This window comes from Delphinus delphis, chromosome 6 (genome assembly GCF_949987515.2).
Source record: "Delphinus delphis chromosome 6, mDelDel1.2, whole genome shotgun sequence".
In the NCBI taxonomy this organism is placed as follows: Eukaryota; Metazoa; Chordata; class Mammalia; order Artiodactyla; family Delphinidae; genus Delphinus; species Delphinus delphis.
Window position 1 is genome coordinate 99,285,521 of NC_082688.1, and position 13,061 is coordinate 99,298,581.

At 37.4% G+C, this 13,061-nt stretch overlaps 1 protein-coding gene across 1 annotated transcript in view; it reads left to right on the forward strand.

The window, feature by feature from the left end:
* Positions 1 to 13,061, forward strand: part of PIWIL2 (piwi like RNA-mediated gene silencing 2) — an 88,649-nt gene that overhangs the window by 41,063 nt on the left and 34,525 nt on the right. The window contains exons 11-15 of the mRNA XM_060013563.1: positions 7,005 to 7,193; positions 7,770 to 7,854; positions 8,538 to 8,627; positions 10,114 to 10,254; positions 12,715 to 12,828. Coding sequence (XP_059869546.1) covers positions 7,005 to 7,193; positions 7,770 to 7,854; positions 8,538 to 8,627; positions 10,114 to 10,254; positions 12,715 to 12,828 — 619 coding nt within the window. The remainder of the gene's footprint in view (positions 1 to 7,004; positions 7,194 to 7,769; positions 7,855 to 8,537; positions 8,628 to 10,113; positions 10,255 to 12,714; positions 12,829 to 13,061) is intronic.

Genomic DNA, 13,061 nt, shown 5'->3' on the forward strand with positions numbered 1-13,061 from the left:
ACCAGGGAAGCCCCAATTTTTCATTTTGATTGTATTTTCCAACTTCACGGTTTCTTCTTCCCTGCCCCCTCCCTCTCCCCCTCCTCCTCCTTCTCCCCTTTCTCCCCCCTCCTTCCCCTCCTCCTCCTCCTGTTTTTTTTTTTTTTTCAGTTTCTATTTCTCTATCGAGATGTGCCCTATTTGGCAATTTGTCATCATATTTTCCTTTAGTTATTTGAAGATGCTTATAATAGCTGCTTTGAATTCTTTGTGTGCAAAGTCCAACATGTAAACCCTCTTGAATAAGTTTCTGTTGACTGCTTTTTTTCATGATTATTGGCCATGCTTTCCTGTTTCTTTGCACATTTAATAATTTGTAATTGAAAAGTAAACATTTCAGATAACATATTGTAGCAAATCTGGATCCTGTTTTATTTTTCTGAGTTTTGAAAAATTATGACTTGTTCCTACTTAAACTGTGGACTCTGTATCCTCTGTGGAGTGCTGCTGCTGATGTTTCTGCTCAATTTTTCTATTCTTGTTTTGATATTTTAGCCTAGCTTCCTTGGGATCACACCTTTGTATAGTTTAGAGGCTCAGGCAATAATTTGAGTAGAGGTTGTACCTTATAGGTTGAACCCATAAGGCTTTCATTCTCTGCTGATGAATCTATGTGTGGGTTGAAAAGCTCAATCAAAGTTATGGGTAGTTCTCACATGTGTCTTGGCTTTCACTTTTAGCAAGTCTCTCCTGGCTTTCTCCTGAGCATACGTAAGTTTCCTAGTCAGGCAAAGATGTGTGGTGAGCTTATCTTAAACCTTTCTATTGCCCTCTGATTTCTAGAATCTATTTGTTAAATTTCTAGCTACTCTGCTCCTTGTACTTGGGGTACAACCTTGGACTAGCAAAACTTTGGTTTTACCCATTACAATAGGTAGCTGGCTTGCTATCCATTTCCACTCCATCCTCAGGTTGTATTTTCCCACTCTGGCAGGTAAAACTACCCTTTCTCGGTGACTGAAAGGGTGGGATAGAAAAGATGGGGACCGTCCCAGGAAAGGTCACAAATTCCTGCTGTTCTTACCAGAAACTTTAGGTGTTGTTTAAAATAAAAAAAAATGCTTCTCAATTTGTTGTCTGCCTTTGGTTGATTTCCAGTGTGTTAAAATGGTTGTTTTTAACAATTTTGTCTAGTTTTATACTTGATTTTTATAGAAAGGAATTGCTGACATCTTCATACTGCTGTAATGAGAGGTCCTTTTTTTAATTTCATTTTTTGTTATTGAGGTATAATTAATATGCCATAAAATTAGCCACTTTTAAAATTCACTGGTTTTTAGTATATACACAAATCACTGTATGTAAAAAATGGTGAAAGCTAAATAAGGTTACTATCTTATTCTAGAACATTTTCATCACAACCCACAAAAGAACCCCCTTACTTATTACCCCTTTTTATATTTGAAATGTAAATTTTTTCAGAACTTTCAGATTCAGGTTCCTTTACATTAATTTGCCAGCCATTTTTTGAGCTCTTTCAACTGGACCCAACTCTTCCTTCAGCTTTTAAAAATTTTTCTTTGTTTCCCTTCTGTAAATTATTTTGTATTTATCTTTTATCCCTTGGACTTGTCTTCTGTGTCTGGATATCCTTCATTTTATCATACTCATCTCTATTTCCTCAGAGTGCTAAAACAATTTCTTTCTTTTTTCATGGAAAGGCATTTTATTTTAAATATAGCAGGGTGTACATGTCAATCCCAAACTCCCAATCTATTCCTTCCTCACAACCCTCCACCCTGATAGCCATAAATTTGTTCTCGAAGTCTGTGAGTCTGATTCTGTTTTGTAAATCAGTTCATTTGTATCATTTGTTTTTAGATTCTGCATATAAGCGGTATCTTACATTTGTCTTTCTGTCGGACTTCACTTAAGTATGATAATCTTCAGGTCCATACATGTTTCTATAAATGGCATTATTTCATTCTTTTTAATGGCTGAATAATATTCCATTGTATATATGTACCACATCTTCTTTATCCATTTATCTGTCGATGGACATTTAGGTTGCTTAAAACAACTTCTTAAGACCAATTTTTAATTCATAAATTTGATTTTCTAGGCCAAGATTCGCTGCCTCTGTTACCTTTGCTAAAATTTCTAATGGTTGGCACTCTTGCTTTATTTATTTTTTATAAATTTATTTATTTTGGCTGCGTTGGGTCTTCATTGCTGTGCGTGGGCTTTCTCTAGTTGCGTCGAGCAGGGGCTACTCTTCGTTGCAGTGCACAGGCTTCTCATTGTGGTGGCTTCTCTTGTTGCGGAGCACAAGCTCTAGGCATGCGGACTTCAGTAGTTGTGGCATACAGGCTCAGTAGTTGTGGCTTGTGGGCTGTAGAGTGCAGACTCAGTAGTTGTGGCGCACGGGCTTAGTTGCTCCGCGGCATGTGGGATCTTCCTGGACCAGGGCTCGAACCCGGGTCCCCTGCATTGGCAGGTGGTTTCTTAACCACTGCACCACCAGGGAAGCCGCGCTTTATTTTTCATTAAAGCAATCTCTACTGCTTTCAAATTATTGTCCTTTCATAAATTCAGTAGTCTTTTGAATATCATTAAAAATAAGAATTACTGTTAAAATATTTTTTATTTTATATATGCTTTTTTCTTTTCTAGAATTAGAAAACTTAGTGTTGAGTTTATTTTTCCCTCTTTCCAGTGTTTGTATTTATGTTTTAATTATTATTTTTAATTTATTTTTTGTTTCTTTTTGCTTCATATTTTTTATGTTTAAAAGACTTTAGGGTTTCACTGGTGGTGCAGTGTTTGAGAGTCTGCCTGCTGATGCAGGGGACACGGGTTCGTGCCCCGGTCCGGGAAGATCCCACATGCCGCAGAGCGGCTGGGCCCGTGAGCCATGGCCGCTGAGCCTGCGCGTCCGGAGCCAGTGCTCCACAATGGGAGAGGCCACAACAGTGGGAGGCCCGCGTACTGCAAAAAAAAAAAAAAAAAAAAAAGACTTTAGTTATGAAAAATTTTAAACATTTTCAAAAATAGAGAGAATAGGATAATAAACCCCCTCATTCCTATTTTATACAATCAATAATTATTAATTCATGAGCAACCTGTTTCATGTGGTCTTCTACCACTTTTTCCCACTAAACTTAATTATTTTGAAGCAAATCCTGGACATCTTATTTCTTTCACAAATATTTCAGTATTTATCTCCTAAATTGACTCTCTCTTTAAAACATAACCATAATGTCATTATTACACCTAAATTTTAAATTTCTTATGATCATTATTATATTGGTCTATCCATAGATTCTTCCTGTACCAGATTCTCTTCATAAATCAAAACCAAAACTGGCAAATGTCAGTTCTTTGAGATCTAAAACAATTTGTTCAAAAGTAGTCCTTTGTTTTAAGAACCTTATGTATTTGTATTTACATGGAAGACTATCTAAACTATATTAAGTTAAAAATCAAGTTACAAAACACTGTATCTGATATGATTATACACTTCAGGGGGAAATTATTAGTATTCACAAATTTAAGAAAAGCTGAGGAAAAGTGGGTCTCTCACGAATGGATTACAAACCATGTTCAATTTCTGTTTTTTTATAGTAACACTTGTATTTTATAAGCAACATGTAACACTTTTAAAGCAAAACCATAGTAAAGATTAAAGAAAAACAATGATCCCTTAAAAATTGGGCAAAAGATATGCACTGACATTTTACCAAAGAGCTGATTTGTAAGGTAAATAGGTACATGGAAAGGTGTTCCACATCATTAGCCATTAGGGAAATGCAAATTATAACTACAGTGAGATACCAGTATACATCTATTAGAGGAACTAAAATAAAAACTAGTGAAAATACCAAATACTGGTAAGGATGTAGAGAAACTGTCCCTCGCTTACTTGTGTGTGGGAATGTAAAATGGTTCAGCTATGCCAGAGAGTTTTTTGGCAGTTTCTTATAAAGCTAAGCATATACTTATAAAACTAAGCATGCACTTAACCATACGACCCCACAGTCAGACACTTGGGGCATTTTTCCCAGAAAAATGAAAATTTAAGTTCGCACAAAAACTGATACACAGATATGTTCATAGCAGCTTTTATTTGTAATAGCAAAAAAGTGGAAACAACCAAAATGGCCTTCAGCAGGTTAATGGTTAAACTCTAGTACCTCCATACAGTGGAATACTACTCAGCATTAAAAACAAATGTGCTATTGATACAACAACCTGGATGGATCCTCAGGCATTACGCTTAGTGGAAAATGTCAGTCTCAAAAGGTTGCATAATAAAGTTCCATTTATATGGCATTCTCAAAATGACAGAACTATAGTAGAAAACAGATCTGTGGCTTCTGGGGCACAGGGAAGGGGAAGGAGTGTGACCATGATGGGATAGCATGAGATAGTTCCCTTTATGATGATATGGAACAGTTCTGTGACTGTGATGGTAGCTACACAAACCTATAAATGAGATAAAATTGCATAGAACCACACACACACACACACACTCACACACACACACACACACACACACACACACACGTCAATGTGTGCAAGAAATGGTGAAGATGGAATAAGGTCTGCAGTTCAGTTAATGATATTGTAACCAGTGCCAATTCCACACATGAAGTTCTCTGTACGAATTTTACAACTTCCTTTGATTTTATAATTATTTGAAAGTAAGAAAATTTTTTAAAAAGATAATTTTAAATGCCATTAGGCTTTCATTACAAGAATCTTAAAGTTCTGATCTTATATTTATTTATTTTTTTAAAAAATTTATTTATTTATTTTTGGCTACGTTAGGTCTTTGTTGCTGTGTGTGGGCTTTCTCTGGTTGCGGCGAGTGGGGGCTACTCTTCGTTGCGGTGCGCAGGCTTCTCATTGCAGTGGCTTCTCTTGTTGCGGAGCACGGGGTCTAGGTGCTCGGGCTTCAGTAGTTGTGGCACGCAGGCTCAGTAGTTGTGGCTTGTGGGCTCTAGAGTACAGGCTCAGTCGTTGTGACGCATGGGCTTAGTTGCTCCGTGTCATGTGGGATCTTCCCAGACCAGGGCTCGAACCCGTGTGGATTCTTAACCACTGCACCACCAGGGAAGTCCAGTTCTAACCTTTTAATCTAGTGATTTCACTTATGGGAAATCTGTCTCAAAGAAGCAATTTTAAGTATAGAAGAATCTTTATAAAAGATGTTCATCCAGAATTATTTGTTAAGAGTGAAACAATAGAACTATTATTTAAAAAGTAAAGCCAGTGAATTAATGTACCCTCCACTTAGTGAAATAGTATTATGGAACCATTAACATAGTTGAAGATTTTCATTTAAAATACTTTTAATTAATTTTTCTACAATGTTGCATGCATTTAATAGACAGTAGTGAGTTAGACAAGCACAAAATGTATTGATGACTAAAACTGTGCAAATAGGAAGCAATAATTCATGAAACTATCTGAGATAAAATCTCTAACCTTATTTCAAAACAGCTTTATGTTCTAAGTGCTTTATATGTATAAAGTCATGGAGTTCTCTCAGCAACACTGTGAGTTAGGTGGTTTTTTCTGACTCCACTTTCACACAAGGAAACTGAGGCACAAGGAGGTTAAGTAACTTGCTCAGGGTCTCACGTGCTGCTAAGTGGCAGAGCCAAGATTTGAACCTAGGCTTTGGCTCCAGGGTCTGTAGTCAGTGTTGAACTGTTTCAAGTTTCTGATGGTTTTTCATCACTTACTGCAGCAAGTTCTGCAGGATACTAATTGCCTACAATGGTAATAGATGTTCAGTGAGGGAAAAGGGAAGGAAGAGTCTGTGGTTCAATAAATTTGTAGGTAAATGAAACTAAATATGTTTCTCTTTTTTATCAGCCTGATGTGGTAATGTATGTTGTGAACCTCTAAGAAGGGATTATATTATGCAGAATGGACTCAACTTTTTTGATTGTAGAACCTTTTTCACCCCCCCTCAGGACCTCTCAAGGGACCAGTGTTCCTGAGGAATGTACCGTAGTTGACACTGGCCCATAGAAGAGTCCATGCTCTGACCCACAAAGGAATTCATATCTGGTCCCTGTCTGTCTTCAGCCTACACTGACCATCTTCTGACCCTTTTTCACCTCCTTGCTCGCCCCAGTCCCAGATCCCTGATTGTCCCCTGCATACCTATACTTCTGCCTAGGGTGTTACTTACCGGCTGCCGTGGCGTCTCTGCCTGGCAGGTTGCTCCTTCAAGTATCACCTGCCTCTGTAAACTTTCCTTGACTTCCTGTGCATGCTCAGACATGCTTTCTGTGAGTTTCTGTTGTTACCTTGTTCATGGCACTGTTATAGAGGTTGGCTCGAGAGTACATTTGTCTGTGGTGAGTCTTTTCATCTCTTCATATTTAGCATCTTCACCAGTGGTGTCTTCTGATAGGTAGTTGTAATTTCTTCCTTCAGCTAGAAAGGGCAAATATAGTTTAAAGAATGTTTTATTGTTCTTCTGTAGACTATCTCCTAATAATGATACAAATTATTTTGATGATCAGTGTACCTTATTTTAAGGAATACAGTGAATTTTGTCAATTTATAGTTGCTGTTTTTAATTTCATTTTTATCCTTTCACTTTTTTTTTTTTTTTTTTTGCGGTACACGGACCTCTCACTGTTGTGGCCTCTCCCGTTGCGGAGCACAGGCTCTGGACGCGCAGGCTCAGCGGCCATGGCTCACGGGCCCAGCCGCTCTGCTGCATGTGGGATCTTCCCGGACCGGGGCACGAACCCGTGTCCCCTGCATCAGCAGGCGGCCTCTCAATCACTGCGCCACCAGGGAAGCCCTATCCTTTCACTTTTTTGGGTAATGTTAAAAAGGAAAGAGATGAGGGTCCTATCTCTTAAAAGAGACAGCTGGAAACTTTCGGTGCTATATAGTTGCGATTGTAACTCTAAAGTACTTATTTGCATCCCCTGTGCCTTTCATGCTGCTCTGTGTATACTGCATATGATCCAAAGGTCTTTTGTCTCTTTCCAAAGGCATGCCATGTACCAAGAGCACAAAGAAGACTTCCAGGACGAGTGCACTAAGCTTCTGGTTGGCAGTATTGTCATAACCCGATACAACAATCGTACCTATCGTGTTGATGATGTGGATTGGAATAAGACTCCAAAAGATAGCTTCACGATGTCTGATGGGAAGGAGATTACATTCTTGGAATACTACAGGTAGAGGGAAGAGACTGGGCTTGGGCCTGTGGGTTGGGGCTGTAGTCTCCTGTTCTGTAGGAGGAGTGGCACACAGCAGGACACTCCAAAAATAATTGGATTGGTAATGCACCCAAGATTGATGAGCTCATTTGTGGGATTTGACCTGAATTTGCTACCCTTACAGTTTTACTTCTTTCAGTACTTTTTGGAAGTTATTTCATAAGTTAATCTCAGGGCTTCGAATTGTGTTTCCTTTGCTGTTTTGGTTACAAGTCTGTTTGGAGAGATTAAATTCAAGTCATTAATCATTTGACTATCATTTTGCCTTTCTAGTTACCTAAGTCCTTGAACCTGATACAGTTTTTAAACAAATTCTTTCCTGGACTGTTATCCTATTTCCCCTCTATTTAATTGCAATGTTAACTTGAGCCTGCTTTTTCCAGTTATGTGTATGCTATGGTGAGTTTCTGATGGATCCTTGACAAGGGTATAATGCAGATTGTGTACCTCAGTCCTGGTTAACACTTTGACTGTGATGCCGTAAGAGTGGTGATGCTGCTTCTGACTTTTTCCCCTGCCTCTGTTCGGCTCTAGCAAAAACTATGGGATCACAATAAAGGAAAAGGACCAGCCACTGCTGATCCACAGGCCCAGTGAGCGACAGAATAGCCAAGGGATGGTGAGTTGGAGGTGGGGTTCAGGGTGTCAGGCCTATGCTTCCATCTAAGTTCTCCACCCATCAGCCCTGGGAGCCATGGGACCTATGATTACAGTGGAGCTATGATTACAGTGTGGTTGGGGAAAGCTGTGTAGGGTTTTGTCTGTCTCCTCTAGCCAGAGTTGCTTTTGCAGTCTCCTTAGTGAGGAACTAAACATCCATAGAGCGAGTTAGGTTAAGGAATAAGGAGAGTTTAGTGCTAAAGAAGATGAAAACACTGGGTCCATTAGGGAAGTTACAGGCATTTTAATAGAACTGGGAGCCAGGGAAAAGTGCCTCTGTCTTCAGAGTAGAGAATGAAGATCAATAGGTTAAGATGAGACAGAGGCACCAGCTTGATAGGAGGTATTGTCTCAGCTTATCTGGAGGCCGAAGTGGAACACTTTTAGTTTTTCTAGTTTTTTCTCTCCTTTTGACAATTTGAATATTTTTCTCTTTACCTAATACAACAGGCTATCATGATTTGAGGGAGAAAAGGGTAAAACACTTGTAGTGTTTCCTGCCCTCTTCTCTGGGGTTTTGTGTTCCTTAGTGTGCCAGTGGTACACCTGCAAGACCAGCTCTGGACCTGGGAGCTCTTGTACTGGTCAGGGGAAGAAGATTCTCTTTTACTGCCTTGCTTTCCCTCTGTTCTCTCCTCAAAGCTGCTAAAAGGCGAAATCCTGCTGCTGCCTGAGCTTTCCTTCATGACTGGAATCCCTGAGAAGATGAAGAAGGACTTTAGAGCCATGAAGGTGAGAAGTGCCTGCTTTGAACCGAAGACCTTTTTGATAGCAGATATAGCTAGAGCTGGGCCAGGTTTGCACGTCACCTGGGCAGGTTCATTTTTCCTCTATATAAAGCATAATCTGTGTCCCTTCCCACACACTGTGAAAAAGCCAATCCGAACTTTCTTTGGAATGTTGTTACAATAGTAGAACGACTGGATTATAAAGTAAAAGGAAACAAATAGTTCTGGCATCACCCTCGCCAATCAGATGGATGACTGTAAGCTGGTCATATGACCATAAATGAGGTTCTTTGAGAGCACTGAATTTTTTTTAACATTTCTGTAAGCCTTCAGTTTATTTGAAGGGAGGAGGAGATAATGTAGCAAAAAGTCAACAAGTGAGAGGATGAAATTAAAGGATAGAAGTTTACACTGTGGGGCTCGGGGTGTCCTGGAAGTCTCATGTTGGGCACAGTCTTGTAGGAAATAGCTGGGAGGCAGAGATGTCTGCAGCAGTGTGGGTCTAGACCCCAAGGGCTTCACCTCCACACTGTCTGCTTGGGGCTTTCCACCCTCACACTGCTCTGCTGCCTCTCTCTCAGTCCTTGTCTGTCCTAGTTTTGGAACACCGGCCCTGTCTCAGATGCCACGTATTGTTTTTAGTAACATCACAAAGAGCTAAAATGAATTTCTGTAAGAGACGTCTTTCATGTTTACCTTCTGATACTTCTGCTTTTAGTATGTAGGTCAAGGCTCCTTCCTTACAGCTCTCAGTAACGTAATGATTTTATAATCTATGGGGCTACCTGTATAGCCCCATAGACTCAATGCCCTAATGACTGCCACACAGGGAGCAACAGCTGCACAGTTCATTAGTCCCAGAAGAATGAAGAAAGAACTCACTTTGTGATTCAGAATCTTCATGCACACCTATTAGATATTCATTCAAGAATAAATATTTAGAAAACACCTATTATGGGCCACACACTGGATCTAACAAGTGTCTTATTGGTGACATTAAGTGGCTAGTATCATGTGACATAAAGTATAAGACTGGATGTGTTTTTCCATTCCATTATGTTGGCCTGCATGCCTGGCATAGGGCATTCCCCCCCGCCCCCAGATATTAAATAGATGTAATCAAGCCCCCTTACATGGCTTTGAGAAAAAGAATAAGATTTAGATGTCATAAGAAAAAAACAGTGACAATTTTAAATACTTACTTTTAAGTATGTATGTATATGTATAACTGAATCACTTTGCCGTACAGCAGAAATGAACACATTATAAATCAACTGTATTTCAATAAAAAACCCCAGTGGTTAACATTTTAACCTCATACTTCATTCACATTCATGAGATATTTATTAAAGTCCTTGGAGATATTTTTAAATTTCTATAGATTTCAATGGGAAGGAGGTTTTCTATGGAAATTTGTTATACATTAGGGTTTATTTAACCTCATACTGGAGAAGGTAATAACTTAGTATCTCCATTTTGATTCTATTTAGGATTTGACCCAGCAGATCAACCTGAGCCCCAAACAGCACCATAATGCTTTGAAATGCTTGCTACAGAGAATTTCAAAAAATGAGACAGCCAACAGTGAACTGACACGTTGGGGACTCTGTCTGCAGAAGGATGTACATAAGGTAAACCAGAAAATACGATGGTAGGAAACAGCATTAACCAAAGATTTTAGAGCTTTGTGAGACTAGGTGATAACTTCCTATCTTGTCTTTATTTTGCAGTTTTTGCTTTATAATTACACTTTTCTTTTTTGGTCCTAGTCATAATACTTGAATTTCCTTGCCTTAATTTGCTAGTATCTCTTACAGATTTTCTTTTGTATTTCCCAGGATCTGAGCTGTTAATTTCCAGTCGAGCAAAAGGAATATTGACTTAAAATTTACCTCATTTTTAGTTTTCCAAACCAAATTATTCTTAAAGTTCTCTATGTCTTTTTCCATTTTTCCCCCTACGTTTTTCTTTATCTTTCCCAGTAATTAACTTGCGTTTCTTTGAATATACTACTCTCATTCTTTCCGTAGGCATAAAGTCTCAGACTTGAACATTTTAATTTTCGCATGGCCCTTTCTGCCTGCAATTTGCCTGAGTCCATTCTGTTGTATTTTGTGCAGCGTGAGCCATAGTGCAGAGGCAGCATGAGGTGGTGGTGAAGTCCTTGGCTTTGAATCTCAGTTCTACCACTTGCCATCTAAGTTACTTGGAACAAATTGCTTAGTATCTCTTATTTTCTTTATCTGTGAAATAAAGATAATGATTGAGTTAAAGGAACTAAATGGTAAAATCTTCAGCATACTATCTGACACTAGCAAGTGCTCAGTAAATATTAGCTTTTATTACTTTTAATTTTCTTTCTAGGTTATACCAAAATAATTAATTTTATCTTTTCTCTAGTTCTCTTGCACTCTGAATTGACTCCTTGTTAAAAACTGTTTCTTTTTACTTTTTTCTTTTTTAAATAAAAGTAATGGAAAGTCAATAAAAAATATGTGGGTACTGTGTAGAAAATGTAAAGAAGGAAATAAAAACATCAGTAGTTTCATCACCCAAAGATAATATCTTAGTGATTTATTTTAGACACATAAAAGATGATAAAAGATGATATTATTTTCAATATATTTTGTTTTCTGTGAGGATGAATCTTTTCTTAAAAAATTGTGCTTATAACTATATGGTTTTGCATCTTCTTTTTCATTTATTATTATATCTTGAACATGTGTTCATGTTATTAAATATTATTTGAAGAGGCAGAAAACTTAAGCCAGAGAAGAGAAAAGTTTATCCATAATCATGCTGTATCAGAATAAACACTGTTAACATTTTGGTATATATCCTTCAGTGTTTTTTGTCTGTGTGTATGTGTATGCACACAATCACATGCAGCATGTTTTCAGATGGTTTCCTTTTCTTTTTTTTTTTTACTCAGTTTATTTAGAACTTTTTTCCATGTCATTTAATATTTTTCTAAATATTTTAATGGCTAACAGATATTCATTTTATTAGTAATTTCCTATTCTTTTACATTCAAATTGAATTTAGTATTTTCCTGTTATAAATAGTGAATCTGTGAACATCCTTATAACTAAATCTTTGCACATGATGTTTATTTTCATAGTCAGATTTATGGAAGTGTAATTGTTAGGTCAGAGGACATTTATGTTTTTAGTACTTTTTATTACATATTACCAACTGCCTCGTAGAAAGGTTCAGTTTTTTACTTTCATAAGCAAAGGTGAACATTCTTGCTAATACAGGTATTGTTATTCTTTGTGTTAAACTTTTATAATATTAAGAAAATCATTAAAATTTTTTTTGATTATAGGTAAAATAAGTATTTTGTTACATTTTTAAGAAAGCAAGGAGTAGAGCTCATAAAAAGTAAAAATCCTACATAATTACATATTCCCCCAGAGATAGTCATTACTAAATGTGGACTCATTCAGTTTTTATAATGCATAGATTACTATTTATTTTTTGCAGAAACAGGATTATATTAAATGCACTTAGAAAGTTCTTTTAATAATTGCAAATATCCATCATATTGATATGTCATCAACTTAGTTATCTTCTTACTTTTGGATATTTAGATCTAATTGATTCATTATTATTAACTTTAATTTGGTCTTTCATTATATTTATGCTTTTTTTCCTGCTTTTCTTTTGTATAAAGTATAATAGTAGTTTATGTTCAGCCTTATTAAGAAATATTCTCTAATTTTCTACTGAAATTTTTCCCTTAAAATATTCTTAAAGATTATTTTCCTGTTCACCTTGTATTTATAGGCATTTTACATGAATTCCCTGGTTCTAAAGAGACAGTGTTTTCTGATTCCTTTCTTGTGGACCATGTTGGAAGCTTCAATAATTAAAGAGCAGCGCCTATCAAAATTCACCTGTATGTGTGTCCAGAGTTGTATTGACGTGGACTCTTAACTGCTAACAGTTGCATTTTTCTACCATTTTCAGAAGTTATGACAGGGACAGGTCTATATGGTAGAGTTGACCAGGCCCCAGAACAGTATCAGGGTTTTCCTAAATAGTGTTTACAGATGGTTCATGTCATAGGCACTTTATTTTCTGTTTAGATTGAAGGACGTGTTCTGCCAATGGAAAGAATTAACTTAAGGAATACGTCATTTATCACATCTCAGGAACTAAACTGGATTAAGGAAGTAACCAGAGACCTTTCCATCTTAACTGTAAGTGACTTGTGAGGTGGTAAAGAGAGTTCCAGTATTCCTAGAAGTGTGGAAATTAGGAAGCAGGAATCATTTAGTGTCCTCTTTTTGAGAGGAAGTACCAACTGAATTCCCATCCTGAATTATTTACAAAACAGAGGTCCTTTGAACAAGAGCGAGTTGATGAGTTGGTAGAGGGAACCCCTTTGCTTGACCACAGACTTAGGACAAGGAAATAAACTGCCGTGGTAATT